This window comes from Molothrus aeneus, chromosome 15, assembly GCF_037042795.1.
Source record: "Molothrus aeneus isolate 106 chromosome 15, BPBGC_Maene_1.0, whole genome shotgun sequence".
NCBI classification, from domain to species: Eukaryota; Metazoa; Chordata; class Aves; order Passeriformes; family Icteridae; genus Molothrus; species Molothrus aeneus.
In genome coordinates this window covers 7,321,348-7,338,638 of record NC_089660.1, presented here as the reverse complement: position 1 = coordinate 7,338,638, position 17,291 = coordinate 7,321,348, and the positions used below count along the sequence as shown (strand labels likewise).

General features: G+C 47.6%; 2 protein-coding genes across 13 annotated transcripts; one reads left to right on the top strand and one right to left on the bottom strand.

Moving 5' to 3' along the window:
* Positions 1–520: 520 nt before the first annotated feature.
* On the bottom strand, positions 521–16,303 carry HNRNPH1 (heterogeneous nuclear ribonucleoprotein H1). 11 transcript variants are annotated; one of them, XM_066560366.1, is made up of 16 exons: positions 16,215–16,303; positions 15,540–15,651; positions 9,624–9,683; positions 8,740–8,877; positions 7,722–7,877; positions 7,378–7,521; positions 5,732–5,870; positions 4,554–4,732; positions 4,248–4,319; positions 4,036–4,169; positions 3,733–3,868; positions 3,480–3,563; positions 3,319–3,369; positions 2,904–2,987; positions 2,205–2,297; positions 521–1,634 (listed from the first exon to the last, which is right to left on the bottom strand). In XM_066560366.1, the coding sequence occupies exons 2-16, from the start codon at positions 15,586–15,588 to the stop codon at positions 1,510–1,512; spliced, it is 1,644 nt and encodes a 547-aa protein (XP_066416463.1). In that variant the 5' UTR covers positions 15,589–15,651; positions 16,215–16,303; the 3' UTR covers positions 521–1,509. The 11 variants fall into 11 exon arrangements, with proteins under 11 accessions (XP_066416463.1, XP_066416465.1, XP_066416462.1 ...); XM_066560368.1 differs by lacking the exon at positions 16,215–16,303 and having other exon boundaries at positions 4,036–4,148; positions 15,540–15,819; XM_066560365.1 differs by lacking the exon at positions 16,215–16,303 and having other exon boundaries at positions 15,540–15,815.
* On the top strand, positions 10,288–14,966 carry LOC136563152 (deoxycytidine kinase 2). Of its 2 annotated transcripts, XM_066560378.1 has the most exons (7): positions 10,289–10,557; positions 11,158–11,273; positions 11,687–11,880; positions 12,096–12,243; positions 12,473–12,588; positions 13,938–14,037; positions 14,680–14,966. In XM_066560378.1, the coding sequence occupies exons 1-7, from the start codon at positions 10,458–10,460 to the stop codon at positions 14,716–14,718; spliced, it is 813 nt and encodes a 270-aa protein (XP_066416475.1). In that variant the 5' UTR covers positions 10,289–10,457; the 3' UTR covers positions 14,719–14,966. The 2 variants fall into 2 exon arrangements, with proteins under 2 accessions (XP_066416474.1, XP_066416475.1); XM_066560377.1 differs by lacking the exon at positions 14,680–14,966 and having other exon boundaries at positions 10,288–10,557; positions 13,938–14,315.
* Positions 16,304–17,291: the final 988 nt, after the last annotated feature.

The following is a 17,291-nucleotide window of genomic DNA, read 5'->3' as shown; positions in this document are numbered from 1 at the left end:
AAAGCAGTTTGTGTTCCTGTGCCAGGGCTGTCGCCACACCAGCAGCATGGTGAAGGCAGCCCTGTCCCCAAGCAGCACCCACCACCACCCGTGTGTGCCCCAGGTTCCAGAGCAGCTCTTTAACCAAGTGAGCTTCCAGAGGCTCCATGTGGAACAGTGCAAACCCAGGGGTGATCCCCACTCTGCCCGAGGCACAGCAGGGCTACGTGTCCACTGAGCTGGGCTCAGTCAGCAATCCCCTCAGGAAGCAGGTTGTTTTCATGGCAGACAGCCATGGCTGAAATACCCAGGGCTCAGAATTCCACCCTTACAGCTCCTCTGCTACAGAACAGGAAGACACTTTAATCACTGTAGAAAGGACCTCAGGTTCTTATGCCTTCAGGACAGTTCTTTACCACAGGCAACCAAAATACTATGGCCACTGACTGCATGGAAGCAAATTCTGTATTATTTCAGGGAAAGTTGCAGGGCTCAAAAAACTGTAACAATGTTGCTTACAAAATCACATCTTTAAGCAGGATGTTTGACAAGTTACATTTATTGAAATATGGTTGCAGTAAGCTGCCCAGTCCATGGATGCCTACAGGAAAGTACAGAATCAATTCTCATCCCCCCAGCAGTTTCAGGGCCCAGGCCCCCTGCTCAGGGCACAGCCATGCAGCAGTGCTTTGAACCAACACCCACTGGGCACCCCCAGCAGCAGGGGGGGTTGCCTTTGCTCCCCCCCACTTGTCACTGTTACACTCTATGGGTCATTGAGTCACTGTGTGGCAGCTGCAGGGCAAGGGTACAACAGTCAGAGGACATGGATGCAAGTGTGGTTACAAGAAGCTGGAGGTCAAGAAGGAGTGAGTTCCAGTTTTTAAAAGGAAGATTTATTTAACAAGTTTCACTTAGCGCAATACACCTAAAAAGGAAATCACAATACAATGAAAGATTAAATCAAGGCCTCAGAATTTTATACGAACACCAAGACCAAAATCCTAAAGTAGCCGTATTGCGTCTCAACATGTTTCCCCCATTAACTTAAAAAAAAAAAAGCTTTAACATGCCTTACAGGATATTAAAAGAAATAAACTAGAACTAACATGCCAAATGTTCACTTTGATTTTCAGACACAGCTCCTATATTGGTTCTTTACAAAAAAGCATGTCTCTTTCAACATGTATTCAAAACAGTGTTGGATGTAATATGGTATAAGAGCAACATTTAACATAATTCAAACAGCTTTAACCTAAATACGCTTACTGCTTAAATACACTCCTACAACAAAACTAACTTGAGAAACGCTCCAAATTGTTTAACAGTTATAGTCTTTACTTGGTTATTACATCCTAGATGAATGTTCATTTCTGTATGTTCAAAAATACTGAACCTGAAAGGTTTTAAAACAATCCTGAATTCACTTACAGTAAAGCATAAATCACAAGCTCGTATTGCAAAACTGTTAAACTTAGTTTTTTGTTTTTTTGTTTTTTAAAAAAGATGTGACCAAAAGTCAGCGATTGGTTACATTCCCCAGCCACCACTCATGTTGGACATGTTGGACATGCCGCCCATGCCGTTCACTCCCATGGATGCGCGGTTCCCACTGCTGTAGTAGCTGCTGTTCATGGCGCCCTGGCTCCCGGGGTCTGAGGGGGAAACCGACAGCAGGTTCACAGCTGCCTCAGGCCGACTCGAAGCATCCTTGCCCCAACGCCTGTCCTTGCTGGGCCACCTCGTAAATACCGTCTACCGTGCCCAACGCTGCAAAGTGTCAGTTTACAGCTCCGTACCCAAAGCCAGTTACCGGATGTTCAACGACAGCACGAGCTCTGCATCACCCCCTTCCCAAGCCAGAGCTTTACCACTGCTCTGGGGGAATAGGGAGGACCCAGCCTCCCATGACGCCCTCCCCCATTTGTACTGTGTTTAAACAAAGCTGGTCTCCAGCTTTTGGGTTAAGAAAAGTGATCAGAGCAATGCAAGTCTGAGACTGGCATTTCCTGCCCCTTCCAGAATAGTTTTCCACATTTCCCCCCCTCAGCTCCCCATTGCAGCTTTGAATTGATCCCCCCATTCCCCAAAATTCACAGTAGCCACACCTTTAACTTTCAGAGCCTGTGCTGCCCAGGTTATACCACAACCCTTTAACACCAGTGAAGGGCATGTTAAGCCAGCTGCACCTGGCCCAATGGAAACCAGCAAAGAAATGCTCTTACCATAGCCACTCATGCTGCTTTGACCTCCATATCCTCCTCCATAGCCCCCACTCAGCTGCTGGTTGCCTGGAGCACCATAACTGGATTGGCTCCCTTTAAGTTAAGGGCAAAAACATTAAGAACTTGCCGGTCAAGATCTGCTCATCATCAACAAACCCAGCCCTCACCCAACCAACAGCCCCTGCACTCTGGCACTACCTTGCTCACACCAAGGGAAGTTTAACATGCTCAAGGAAAGTGATGGGGTTTCTAAAGACATCCCTGCAATCAAGCAGCAACAAGAACTTTAGAAGTTACTTTTACAATTTCTGTGGACTATACTAAACAGGATCAATCTGCACTCTAACAAACCCCAAAAAACTTAAGCATGGCTTTAAGGGACCTCACACTGAGTGCTGCCCTTCCAGAAGCACAGAAGCTCATTAACTGGAGTCACTCATGTGTACACGGTCCTAACACTTATTCCTGCCCCAGACTGATTGTGCATCACATCAGAGCAGTGCTGTGGCTCAGACACAGATACCTCTGTTTAAACAAACAACTGCTCTTCGCCTCATCACTTGCCTAACACTCCTTTCTGCAGTTTAACTATCAGCATTACAACTATAAACATTTTGTAAACAAATACTATAAAAGCAACAGTGCATCCACACCCCCCCCGCCCACAAGAGAAAGGAGCCCCCCAGAAACCAACCCCACCTTCATCTGCGTAACCAGCCCAGCTGGGTGTCAGGAGGGTATCTGTCTTAGAGGCATAACAGCAACAGGAATTTAAGACTTGTGCTGCAAACACACATTTTAGATTTTTTAACAATTTTCGGGTTTGCCAGTGCAATTCAGACAATTTTTCCCAATTCCAAGTATCTCTCTCTCACCACCAAGACTCAGCTTGAATGGCAGGTCACATGCCACAGATACATCCTCCATCACCGAACCATGTTCTGGTATGCCCCAATCGGGAAGGGGAAGGAGAATAAAAAGGACAGGTATCTCCCTGATTTTGCACTACCACACTCCCAAAGAAGCCACTCATCCCACCAGGCACACCACACTCAGCACCACAAGTTTATTCAACCCATTAAAGCTCAAATGTATTCCCAAAAGGATTATATACCTGGCAATGTGCTAGTGTTCCAATCTTGGACTACCCCTTCCGACTCCTTGACTGTGTGATTAAGACAGAATGTTGAATTTCAGTTTTGATGCCAGGCACACAATAAAGCAGGAGCTGTACAAAACGAGCCAGCTTCCAAGTGCAGTGAGACAGTTACATACCCATTGCTCCCATCATCTGACTGCCATAGGCACCACCAGTTCCTCCTGCTGTAGAATTCAGGAACAGCTCTACGTATCTGTGTTCTGCAAGAAGAAAGTTTTCCCATGAGAGCATATCACACCAAACCCATGCAGCTTGTCTCACTGCAAGTGAAGCTGCAGTGAAATCTTTGGCATTCCAGTTGCAGCAGATGCACTACACTGCAGTGCTGGCAACTCCCCAAAGCCACCTCTCCCGAGCAGTCGAACTTACGCATGTTTGCTTTGTCTTTGGACATAGCAGCCACTGCATCCTCGTGAGTAGCAAATTCAACGTCTGCCTCTCCGGTTACTCTGCCATCTGGTCCGATTTCAATGTGTACTCTTACAGGGTTCAGAGGTGAGAAGAACTACACACAGAACAGTCACACAGATTAAAACGCACCAATGCAACAGTTTGGGTTTACAGCAAGCCATTTTCTCCAGAGGAACACTGCAGCTGCAGGGCAGCTGGTATGTCCCCACAAGGACCCTGGGACCCAAAGCCATGCACTGGGGAGCAGCGTGTGGCACTCACGTTGTAGATGTCGTTCTCCGTGGCTCTGTAGGGCAGACCTCGCATGTGGACGCAGTGGCCGGTCGTGCTCTGGAAGGTGGACGATCCGTCGCCGTACCTGTGGTCCGACATCCCTGCGGAGAAAAGAGTCCATTCTAGGTCTTTCAGATGTATTTTAGTTTCTTTTGGGACATGTCGTAAGTTCAGTTACTGTTCCTATTAGAGATCCTTACCTCTTCCAAATCTATCAGAACCAAACCCATAGCCATCATTATACCCATTGTAGTCATCATAACCTCCATAACCTAGAAACAGATTGGACATGTTCATTTCAACTACACAAAGTTTCAAATAAACTTTCATTTTGACTACAGAAAGATCCAAATACACAGTACACACTGCAAACAACGACTACTACAACATTTCATTTCTTCTACAAGAATTAATGCCAAGGACACATACACAGCTGGGGAGACACTACCAGGTCCAAGAGTTGCTGCTTTTCAAAGGAGCAGCTCCCTGGGCCCCCGGGCACTTACCTCCTCCGTAGGCTCCACGCCTCATTCTCTCCAAGCTACTTCCTCTACCCAGACTGTTGTATCCGCGCGTCAGGCCGGGCCTGTCGTACGGACCAGGTCTCTGCATGGCCAGCAGCTTGCGGGGAGGGTCGTAGTGAGTGCGCACCTCTGCTCGGCTACTCTTGAAGATCTCAATGTACCTACGAGCGTTTGCACAGGGACAAGTCAGTCTTTGATTCCTTCCACAAACACCTCACAACTTCACATTACAACAAGCCATTTAGTCATAGCCTTGACACTGGCAGTTAATTTTAAGCCAGGTTTCTTTACGTTATGTAGGCAATGACTTTCTATTATTAGCACTACATTACATTTAAATCAGTGTATTTTCAAGAAATTAAAATTACTGAAGGGTTTATGTGCTCCTCATACTTTGCAGTATCCCAGCCTTAAGGGTGGGGGAGCAATATTGATTCCCCGCCCACCTCCCCCCAATTTAAAATGTTAGTCAAACAATGTAGGAGGGACCAGTGTCCACTCAACTCAGCATAGTTGCTCAAGGCAACAGAAACAGAGGGTTAAAAACCCGATCTCCACCGAGAGTTTAACCCATCAGGATGCCACAAAAAGCTCTGCATGTACTACTGAACCCAGCCTATGCTTCAGTGATTCAGCGTAGGCAAAAGGTGCATGCTTCAATGATAAATAGTCACAAGTAAAATTGAATAAAAACCCTTTGTGACAATTTCTTGAAAGCTATGCTTATTACATTGAAGATTAATACAAGTAAGTAAATTTGTTACATTTCAACTTATAAAACAAGTTTAGAAAGTATCACATTTTCTTATGGTAGTAAGAATACTGTGCATGTCTTTAGAGCTAAAGGTAGAATTGGTGCTATTTGAGAAGTTAAAGCCATAGTCTCTCAACTTTGTCATTTCCAAGCTATAGTTTTGAATGCCTGTTTTTACTCAATTTTCCAAAGCACATTTTAGTTTAGGCCAATTTTATCTTGTATTTTTGGGTAGATCTAAACAGTCTGTGCCACACACTGTAGCAATCAATACCTTTACTCATCACCAAGTTAGAGACCACAATTACAATTTTGATTTGGGTGTTAACACTTTCAGAAGAGAGAATATGGATTTAATTGTTTACCATAAGAAAAGTGACAGAGCCAACCAACCATCCATCCCCACCTGTGCCCTATTCTTTCCTTGTGTTTCTTTAGAGCCTTTTCAGCTATTTCCTGTGAAGCAAACTGCACGAAGGCCTCCCCCGTACTCCTCCCCTGGAAGTCCACCGGCAATGTTATCCCATTTGGCACGATTTCCAACCCTTCAACCCAAGGACAAATAACCCCAGTAGGGGGGCAATATTAACATCACAAGCCCAGTCATGAGTTTTTTCTTATAGCTTTAAAAACACCAGAATTTAAACACTTTTAAGAGAATGGTATGTTGATTCTAGAACACCAGAATAAAAAAGGCACTTCAACAAAGAGCTCCACGATCACATACCATTCAGTTCAGGTTCTTAACCCACCCTGCAGAGCTCAGAAATGCTCTGAGGGTCAGGGACAGCCCCTCAGAGAAGGCATCTAATGCAGGGTGAGTTAAGAACTTCACACATCATTACAAACCTCGGCAATTCTGTGAAAGTATTTAAGATGAACTTTTTAAGAGAACTTAAATTTAAACACAGCAAGTTAAACAGCTTTATACAGAACAAGTAATTGTACTAGAAGTCATGTAAATAATTAGTCTTATTCAAATATAAAGTTTCAGCAATTTTTAATCTTTAAGAGTGCTTAATTAAGAAAAAAATCATGAAGTAATTTTTAAGTATTAGTTCCTGAACAGAAGAGACACATTTTGTATATTAAGCACATAAACAACTTATAAAGCTTGAATTACTTCACCATGTAAGAAAAGAACAGTTTAAAATGCACATGCTTAGAAATTGCTCTTGTTCATATCACCAATTCAGAAAACAAAAAAAAGACAAAAAGAAAAACAAAAAACAAGTTCTGAGATTGTAAAACTGGAAATGTTTCTACTGTATTTTAAAGCAAAACAACAAGCTTTATCATATCTTGTAATAGCAAAACATTTAGAAATCTAGTATTTTGAAAATAATAACAAATGAAATCCTAAACAATCAACAGATTCCATTCTTAGACATTTTAATAGTCTAATTCCAGTTTGTAAACATAAAACAGCTGCAAAAAAAGTAAAAATTAGTCAAAACAAGGCATTATCTCTTCATCCATAAAAACTTTGAGCTAGGCAACATCAAGGGTCTGGTGGGTTTTCTATCCCCATAGGAGGAGAAAGGGGCAAATCTGTAGATCTGTATTTGGGTAGAGTTCAGCAGGTTTTCTCTGCATTTCATTCAATACTAATTTTATGTTGGGAAGAGGTCAAGGGCCCTTTACTGAGAACCTGCTCCTGACACAGAGCCCAGTGGTGTTCTACATCCTTCACTGACCAGGGCCAATCATCCAAGGCCAGGGGTGGAAGGAGCCTCCCACATGAACTGTTCAGCTTTATTTGGAAAGCAAGACATTTTTCTATAATCCTTTATTGGAACAGCATGTCCCACCAAGTATAAATTCAAGCACCTTTTTGGCATTCCCTAAATTATTTAATTTATCAAGTATTTTAGGAAGTGATCCGAAGGATTCTTCATGCCCAGAAAACTAGTGAAAAATTGCTTTATTTACTTTTAATACCCATCATAATACTGTTGGATGTACTACTGGGCAATCCATGCCTGTTTAGTTTGTTGGGGTACTTTTAGCATAAACCAATAGTGCTATAGCTACTACTTTTATCCCACATACCTGAAAAAAACTGTACAATTTCTTCTTTACTACAGCCAAATGGGAGTCCTCTAAGACGTACAAAACCATCATTAGCTGTATCAGGGCTGTTGGGACCAGTATGCTTCAGAACCCAATCCATTTCAACGTTGTTTGACTTGAAAACTGTAAAAGGCACTTAGAATTAATGCATTCTGGAGTAAGGAAGAGTTTTTAAAGTCATTTGCCTTGAAACTAGTCAACTTATGATATGCAAGTCCATTTGTCCTTTCACATGCATTTTAAAGAGACAAAAAATGCAATTAACCAAAAACCCATCAAGCACAAACACAGTGTAGTCAGTTACTAGACCAACTGAGTCAAACCTTCAACGTATCTGTGTCCCATTGTTTCTCTGTCCTTTTTCAGGGCCAATTTCACATCCTCCTCTGACTCAAGTTCAGCAAATGCTTCTCCACTTGGTCTGCCCTCCCTGGTGTAGATGAAACGGATACCCAAAGCCCCGTTCAGAATTTTGCAATCTGAAAATTAAACAGAAAGGCCAGCATTATATTAATTATTAGAGGAACTGTGTTACTTTGGAAGTTTCAGAGAGCCTAAAACCAAAAATGTATCGAGTATCATTTGTATCATAACAAAACCAGCAGCATTTCTGTTGCAATGCAACTTTAAAATGACGAGTTACTAAGACACTAACTAAAGCTCCCATTCTAGTCAAACCTGCAGATAAAGGATAATTGCAAATTTCCAAAGCTATTTCCAAAGCTTTTCTGCCTCAAGTTGAACACACTATCTGCTTTTGATCTTAACTCTCTTAATTAGCGTGAAATAAGGAATAGTAACAATCAGTCTAAGTGTAATAAACTGAATCAGAACAAAGTCAAAGACATCAAATCCCTGAAGCAGTTTTAAAAGGTCCAGTCGCTGCAGAAAACATGTATTTATCACCACTATTTGTTACTGCAGAATGCTAATAATCTGGGGAAGGATACACACACTGAACACTCATATTGTCCCAACAGACTCTCGTCTAATACAAGAACTAAACTGATTTAGCTTTATAACTCTTGCTGCAGATTGAAATTTCTTTAAAACTGAACGTTCTCTCCCCTGGTTATTCAAGCAGCGTAGGTAGTTGTGGCTATCCCAGCAACTCAGACTAAGCCCCTTTGTATTGAGTTTCTGCTAGCATGAACATGGCTTTGCACCCCAGGTTCTGGCTGAAGCACTTGTTGCACTACAAACTGCACTGGCTACTGAATGCCTCCTGCAACTGCTCACTACAGGACTCCCACTGCCACAGTGTCCCTGGGACGGACCCAGAATTGACAGCAGAGCCCGACCCCTCTCCCAAACCTCTTATTCCCCCACAGCCCCACTTACCGGAGAAGAACCTCTGCACCTCCTCGGTGGAGCAAGACCAAGGCAGCCCCCGGACTTTCACCACGTATCCCTCGCTGCTCTCTGTGTTAAGCATCACATTGGGGGTGAGGCTCTGCTCTGTCTCTGCTTCTGTGGTTGCTGGAAAGACGAGAACGGGCCCTTTGAGATGCTGCTCAGCACGGCCGCCACCCGCACCCCCTGAGAGCGCCCGGCGGCCCCCCTGGCCTGTGTCCCGGCCCTCCCTGATCCTCCTCTGCCTCGCCGCTGCCGCCTCACACACACGGCGCCGCTCCCGCCCCCGGCCCGCGCCCTGCCCCTTCCCCGCACGCACACATGGTGGGGCTCCGCGCTGGTTCTAGGGCTCCGAGCCTGATCCACTGTCCGGAGAGCGCCTAGTCCCGGTCAGGCGGCAGCGAGCGGGCGAGCCTGTAGCGAGAGCGCGCTAGGAAATGGCGGCGGGTGCTCCCGTTTCCGCTGGGCCGGGCCTTCCTCCGCACAAAGAGCGCGGTCCCACACGCCGCCCTGGCGGGCCGGGGGCCCCCGGCGATGGCGCAGCGCCCGCAGCCGGCTCGCAGGGAGGGCCGTGTGACGAGAAGGCACCGAGCACCGCGAGCTTCCGCCGAGTACGGGACCGGCCGTGGCGTGGCCGAGGTGGGTGCGGGGCGCATGTGCCCCGGTAGGGCCCGGCCCCACCCCCGGGACCCGCGCGCCGCCTGTGCGCACGCGCCGCCCGCCCGCCGCGCCGAACAAAGCCCCGGCCCCGCGCGCCGCACTGCGCGTGCCCCGCGCGCTGCCGCCCCCGCCCCGGCCCGCCGCGGCTCTCGCGTGGCGCGGACAGCGGAGCGCTCTGGCTGCGCACACCGGGTGCGCGAACTAGCACTTACCAGCTTCAAAGGCTGACGCTACCCCACGTGAAACAATCTGCTCGCTTCGGTCACTGAAGCCTGGTGTGTTTGGAGGAGATGGGGAAAGAAGAGACAATGGGTCACAATTATCATAAAAGAACGGAAAAGTTAATTCCCTCCCATTTCCTCCAAACACACCAGACCTAGCTAGATTTCACCTTGTATTACCGAGGAGGAAGGAGGAAATTGGAATAACTCATCTAAGAATCCTCCATCCCCTTTCCCCTTGGATAACCAGCTCATGTTTCAACTTGTCTGCACAGTTGATAGAGGACCCATGCCTAGAGTTAAGCAGGCTCCTGGAGCCCCGACATTGGTATTTGGAGCCCAGAAGCTGCTCTGAGTAGCCTGCGGATGAACGCCATTCATCCACGAAGTGCTTCTTCTCCAGTCAGTACCAAAACAGACTGTGAGCCTGCATTGCCTCATCTCTTATTACATGTTCCGGAGTACTAACAACCACCCCACTCCCATAGCTGGAGGCTTTTAGATTTTTTAAGTGCATGCTCAAGTTTACGTAAGTAAATCAAACATGGCGAACTCGTTTACAGAAATGCAAATTAGATCAGTAAGTGGAACCGTACTACAGTCACTTCCTGCACAAAGCTCTCTTCTCCATTTCACTCGCCGAACGCCCATTTTGTAACAGCGCGGCGGCGGGAGCTGGGCAGGAGCGGCGGGGGAGGGGGCAGCGCCTCCGCCTCTTCCCGGGGAGGACTGGCGGGAAGCGGCCATCCCGCCCACCCGCCTGGCGGGACGCTTAAAGTGCGCTGGAGCAGCCGGGAACCCCTTGAGTTCCCGCTCGGCACCGCCATGTCTACCCCCGCCAAGCGGCACTGCCAGAGCCCCGCCGGCTCCCTCGAATCCAGCTTCCAGAAGCGCCTCAGGAAGATTTCCATCGAGGGGAACATCGGTGAGCTCGGCGGAGAGGGTGCGGGAGGCGGCTCAGGGTGGTAGGGGAGTCCGGGGGAAAGTGGGGGTGTCAGGCCGGGAGCACCCCAAGGGGCTGGGATGCCGGGGGAGACAGAGCGAGAGGGGCGGCAGCGTTGCTTGTCCCCCCGGCTCTGCGGGGGGAGTCGCACCGGGACGTGAACCCGGAGGGAGGCTGGGGCGGGTGGGGAGCTCCCCGAGCAGGGTGCCCGTCAGTGACACAGGGGCGCAGGGCGGGCTTGGGAGCACAAACCCCCGGTGTCCCCCCCCCGGAGCAGCAGCGCTCGTTCGCTCCCGCCCGCGCCAAGTCCCGGCGCCTGCGCGGCCGCTCCCTCGCTCTCCCGGCTAAGCTCCGCCCGCCACGGCAGCTCTAAAATGTCGGCTGCTCCTCGGCCGCCCTTATCACCCGCCCGGCCGGGCGCGGCCCCTCTGGCGAGAGAGATTAGCGCAGTTTGCTCCACGGCGCAGCCGGCCGGCCCCGCGCCCCAACAGACGCTAACAACCCCCGAACTGCCCCCTGTCCGTCAGCAGCACCGGAGCTATCAACCCCCAGCCCTTTGTGAACTGCTCTCATCTTCCGCAGCTGCGGGGAAGTCAACGTTTGTCAGGCTGCTGGAGAAACACAGCGATGAGTGGGAGATCATCCCCGAGCCCATCGCTAAGTGGTGCAACATCCAGACAGCCGAGGATGAGTACAAGGTAGGTGCGCTGGATTTGGGCCGGAAGAAACTGCAAGGAGCTCCACAGCCAGGGAGTTATGCCAAAATCCAGCTATACTTAGTCTGCAGCAGCCAGAGTCATCCCCACTATCATACCACAGTTGGTCAGGCACTCAAATTGTAAAGGCAAGATCCTACTCAATGTATATTCCAAATCACATCCCCTACTCCACGGGAATCACACTAAAATCTGGAACTCAAACAAACTGCTCGAAGAAGCTGTCATCAAAAAAAAAAAAAAACCACCATCACCTGAGGAAGAAGAGTCTCTCAGGTCCTATGCCTAAGCATTTTCTTAGCAACAAAAAGAAAGCCATGAATTCTTAAACATATCAGAATTCTGGATTGAGAAAAGCAGTATGTTCATATTCACTTTTTTCTCTTGCCTTTTAGGAACTTTCAACATCTCAGAAGAGCGGAGGAAACTTACTTCAAATGCTCTATGACAAACCCACAAGATGGGCTTACACGTTTCAGACTTATGCCTGCTTGAGCCGAGTAAAAGCACAATTAAAACCTCTCTCAGCCAAGCTGTACGAAGCAGAACATCCAGTGCAATTTTTTGAAAGATCTGTGTACAGTGACAGGTAATTACAGCATGGCAAGAACTCACTAACAATTTCCAGGTCTTTTACAGACATGGAGCTGAGGAAACACTTGATATTTAAACTAATACCTGCAAGGGAGCAGGCTTGATTAAGGCATTTTTTTTTCAATACCATCATTCTGTTCTGATGATTAGTGTTTTGGTAGTTCACTTTTTTTGTCATTCCTGGCATGAGACTGATGTCTTTCATTGCAGATACGTGTTTGCTTCTAACCTGTTCGAGTCTGGAAGTATTAATGAAACAGAGTGGTCTATTTATCAGGACTGGCACACATGGCTTTTGAATCAGTTTCAATCAGATATAGAACTGGACGGCATGATCTATCTCAGAACCACACCTCAGGTATGCTACTAAAAATGGAGGTTTCTCAGTTCCAGTTTCATTTTCCAGAGGCTTAAGAGGGTACAAAAAAGTTATCCTAGATTTAACTCGTTTATGTTCAGCCAACCATTTAAAAGTAATGCTTACTAATGTCTAGCATTAGTCCTTCCAAATTAAGGGCCACTTGATTCATTTAGCTGATTTAACCTACAACACATGATTAATGACCAGGTTTATATTTTTTTCCCAGAAATGCATGGAAAGGCTACAGATGAGGGGAAGAAAAGAGGAGCAAGGAATTGAGCTTGAGTATTTGGAAAACCTCCACTATAAACATGAAACCTGGCTTCATGAAAGGACTATGAGGTAGGAACCCACTTTTTGTAGCAAGTTTTAACTTGCAGGCAAGTCTTTTTCCTACCTTAAAGCTTTAGTTTTATCGAGTTTACTGCAAGTCTAGTTTCACTCAGGCAGTTGGATACACTCAAATTTATACCCAATTCAGGGTTCAAGGGATGGAACTCCATCTAATTTGAAACCTTTCTTAAACATTAGCTTCAACTAGAAAGCTTTACAGTTGTAACTCAGGCAAGGATATGGATTTTGCTAACTCGAAGGACTCAGGAATAAGACACTTAAAATGGTGGTCAGGGGCCAATCACATACATTTCTCACCATGCAGTTTCTATTTCAATGTAAGGGGCAAACAAGGCCCCAAATACCTTTAAACTAGCAGGACTGCATTTCAACAAAGTTTAAATATTAATCCTAACTTAAATTTAAACAATAATCAGAAAGGCTTTTGGCAGACCTGTTACACACAAGAAACCTAATCAGCAGCTGAGTGATCTCGGTACACCTTCCCTTAAGCTCCTTATTGACTCTTACTGGCTTTCCCATCTAAAGAATCTCTGAACATGAAAACAGACTCTAGATTTTTCCCTAGAGGAGTCCAAAATATTCTACTGAAGGGGAAGCATGACAATTCCAGGAAAAGTACATTATCAGTTTGATCTGCTTGCTGAAGTTTCACATAGGATGACCCAAATGCTTAGGAGAGAGAAGGCAGTGCACAGTGTGCAATTTTGGGAATGTTTACGTTGTGTACTCATTCCAAACTCAGTAAGGAAGCACTTTCTGTGTCTGGAATAGGAACTGAAGTGTGGAAGCACAAGTTAGAATGTTGTTCAGCACTTGTACTGCGTTTTAGAAATGCCTTCCACACTCAGACTAACTACTGCTCCCATCTCTTCCTAAACTGAAGCCAAAATGGTTTTGCTTATGTCTAAGACCTTATAAATACTGGTCTTATAACCTGTTAAAGAGGTCATCCTTATGAAAGGAAGCTTTAAAATTGCATCTTGTTAAGTGGATTAAGTGGGGGAGACACAGGGCAAGGGAGATTTTGAAAAAAAATACTCCATCTTACAATTACAAAATCAGTTCCTGGTCACTGATTCCATTACAAGAATGAGAGAAAGGAAATTAAGGTTAAAAACAATTTCCCACCCCCCCTACTTGTACATTACTATATAGATAGATACTAAGAGTGAAATATATTAAGAGCAATTAAGGACAAACTTGGCATGGGCTTTATATTTAAGTTATGAGCATCAGCTTTAACATTTCAGATGCATGTGGTAATCAAGAGCAGGGGTCTTGAATACACAGTATTTTGTGTATTTTTACTCAAACTATGTTCTGCCATTTAACAGAGTTGATTTTGAGAACATAAAGGAGATTCCTATTCTAGTTTTGGATGTTAATGAAGATTTTAAGAATGATAAAATTAAACAAGAGTACCTGATTGATAAAGTAAGTATGAAGTACTGGGGGGTTTGTATCTGCTCTTCTGCAGTTAATATGCACGCAGTGACATTAAACAGTGGGGAGGGAGAGTAAACAACCATCTGAGGAGACAAGGTGGGAATAAAGAGCCAAAATGGTGTTTACCAATTCCTACGAAAGGCAAGACTTGGGAAATGCCAAAAGAAATTCTGGTGGAGTTGTTTGGCTAGTTCACGGGGAAAAAATCTCCACCTAATACTTAAAAGTATGAGGAAGTGTTCTCCTAGGAAACCCTATAAACCATTTCCTTCATCTTGTTCTGGGTCATCAGTTTGAGATTACTGAAGAATGACTCCTTTAAGACAAGACTTATTCCCTCAATTTAATAGCTCTAAATAAACTGGGAAGGGGAGCCCAATGATGAATTGTGGAGGTATTTGTCATTACATCCTCATGGAAACCAGCAATTAATAGCTTAATCTTAAGCAGACACTCAGAAATGCCATCTACCTTGCCCCTCTGAAAGGCTACACGCATTTCAGTTCATGAATTAAATACAGGGGCAAAACATCACTGAAAAACATAGTAACAGACAATTTCTTCCCAAATAAAGGGAAAAGCCTGGTACTTTTAATGTCTCAAATAATACATATGCTTTTTTTTTTATAGGTCAAGTTATTTCTGACTTCTTTAGAAGATGAAAATTAATTCGGATAACAAGTCCACTCAACAGTCTGTGTGTTTAAAAATTTACTTAAAACAAATGCATGACCTGTATAGCTGATTTTAAAGCAAGCCTGAAATGTAATAACATGATTTGGGGTTTATTTTTATCTGCTCTGAGCAGTGTGTTTTGCTAGACCTTTTTGTATAGCTAAAAAGAACAAATACGGGGTGTTTTGATAGTGATTTTTTTCCTGTATATTCTCTGCTGTTTAATAAAGATTTTAAAGTCATATTGCCTCTGGAGTGTCTGTCCCCACGGGGGAGCTCAGCGAGAGGCCGACACCCAGTAAACAGATAGCAGGCGCTGAGCAGGGCTGTTTTGCAATAACTGGCACGGGTTCACCATTTTAAGACGAGACTGTTATGGCGTCCAGAAACCTTTACTTTCAACTTCTGCTTTACTGAGTGGCCGTTTCCACCGGATTTACGCTACTTAAGGCTGGACGTTAGACCTGTAATAAACTGTAATTTACGCTTATCTCGTTGGCGATCTCACGCCCCCCCCCCCCCCAGCACGGGGAGGGACCCGCGGGCGCGGCAGCGGCGGTGGAGGCGGGACAGCGACCCCGGAGAGCCCCCGCGGCCCCGCCCGGCACGACGCACGCGGCCGGGGGGTTGAGCGGCGCACGCGGCCGGGCCCGTCCCCGCCGCCCCCCTCCCTCCCTCCCTCCCCCAGCGCCATCGTGAGGCCTCCGCGGCACCGGGCCCGGGCTGGCGGCACCACGAGGGCCCGATCGCCCTTTCTCCCATCCCCCCCGTTCCCTCCAACCACCCCCTCCCCGCCCGCCGTCGCTGGGCCTTACCCAAGCCGGGGATCTCGCCCTCGGTCTCCTCGGTGTGACAAGGGTCCATCTTGGCCGCGCCTTCCCCGCAGGGGCCTCAAGAAGAACAAAGCTGGGCGGGGGCGCTCAGGCGCTGCGCGAACAGAAACAAAAGCTCAGCGGCGGCCGAAGGGGCGCTCGGAAAAGGTGGATCGGGGCTCCGCGGGGGGTTTCTCGGCACTCCCGCGGGGATGGGCCGCGATACAGCCGCCGGTATTCCCGGTACCGCCCGCTCACTCCGTCTGCGCAGCGCCCGTTCCGCGCCTATAAATGGCCGCCGGCCGCGCAGCGCCGCGCGCTGACGTCACGCGCCGCCCGCCCCCGCCAGCCAATGGCCGCGTGACAAATTGAACGCAGCCAGTCACGTCCGGCCCCCCGCGCGCGCGGTGGGGGGGGAGAGGATAATGGAGGGGGGAGCGCGCGACCGCCCCGGGGGTCCCGCGAGCCCCTGTGCCCCCCGCGCCGGCTGGGAGACGCGGGTTCGAGTCCCCAGGGACCCACGTTCGAGTCTCTGCCGCCGGCCTCGGCTACGGTTCGAGTCCCGCCCCCGCCCGTTCCTCTCCCCGGTTTCAGAACATGGCGGCGGCCTTGTCCCTCCCCCCCCACACCCGCCTCGGCGCCCCCACTCGTCCCCGTTCCCCCGGCACCCCCGCTCACGGCCAGCTGCAGCCGCGGGGCTCCGGCAGCGATCGGCGGCTCCGCGCACTGCAGCACCGCCCGCCGCCCGTGTCAGCAGGGCTCGGCTCCGCCTCCCGCCGCGGCGGGGGCCGGGCACGGCCGGGCCTGTGCGGGCCTGGCCGGGGAGGCCTTGAGGACTCTCCCGCATGTTTGAGGGCTGCCGTGTGGCAGCCCGGGCTGAGCAGCCTCGCTCAGGCACTGCTGGGGCTGTTCGGGTTTGGCGCAGGAGGTTCCTGGGCCGGAGCTGCCCCTGCTGTCCCCGAGTGGGCGCTAGGAATTCTCACGTGCCTTCTGTCCCCTCAGACTGCGCTCTCCCGACCAGACCCACCGTCTCCACAACAAATCGCGAGTGAAGCAGCTTCAGGTTAAAATAGCTGCAAGGGAGCGTTGCTGTGGGATTGAACAGATAAGAGGTGACCTTAGGACTGTGGAGGTGTGGCACCGACTCCAAGCTTTGTTTCTGGCCGAGTGTTAGTGTAAAGCAAATCCCTTTGCTAATCCCCGTTGAGGCCTTTGCGTTTCTAGCAGTGAGATAATGATAATTTTTGGCTTTTTATAGTGTGTATAATGTTCATACACTGAGGTACGTTTACTATGTGTCATTTTATTAGTCCTGGTTGGTATTTTTAGTCCTCATTTCTGCATTTGAAAAAGAACAGAAAATGGGTTTTCTGTTGTTTATGCATCGTGATCCACGTGATTAAATAGCTTTAAAGAGAGCTGCAATGGCTGTTCTCTTGCTATCTAATTTACAGTGAGAAATGAAGCCTGATTTGCCTAATATTTTCTTGATCTTATGTTTATTTAGTTAAACAGGATTCTGATGTAAGACCTATCTTTAGAGGTCTCTTAGGAAATTAAAATCATCCTGTGTTCACACTGACAAGAAGTTCTACATATTCTTCCAGTGTTAGAAGAAAGATCATATGACTTCTTTCTGTAAATATGTATCTGCTACTAATCTTAGGCAAAAAACTCAGCGTGCCTTTGACATAACCCACAGTGAGTTTGGTACAGCCATTTCCAGGGGAAGAACGTGACTGTGAGCAGCAGGGG

Excerpts from the sequence above, each read along its gene's own strand:
- LOC136563152 (XM_066560377.1), top strand. The coding sequence starts at position 10,458 with ATGTCTACCCCCGCCAAGCGGCACTGCCAGAGCCCCGCCGGCTCCCTC. Across the intron at positions 10,558-11,157 it reads TTCCATCGAGGGGAACATCG|CTGCGGGGAAGTCAACGTTT; the intron begins GTGAGCTCGGCG and ends CATCTTCCGCAG. Across the intron at positions 11,274-11,686 it reads CAGCCGAGGATGAGTACAAG|GAACTTTCAACATCTCAGAA; the intron begins GTAGGTGCGCTG and ends CTTGCCTTTTAG.
- HNRNPH1 (XM_066560366.1), bottom strand. The coding sequence starts at position 15,588 with ATGGACCCTTGTCACACCGAGGAGACCGAGGGCGAGATCCCCGGCTTG. Across the intron at positions 5,871-7,377 it reads AATTGTACAGTTTTTTTCAG|GGTTGGAAATCGTGCCAAAT; the intron begins GTATGTGGGATA and ends CTTGGGTTGAAG. Across the intron at positions 3,370-3,479 it reads TCAGATGATGGGAGCAATGG|TCAAGGAGTCGGAAGGGGTA; the intron begins GTATGTAACTGT and ends TTAATCACACAG.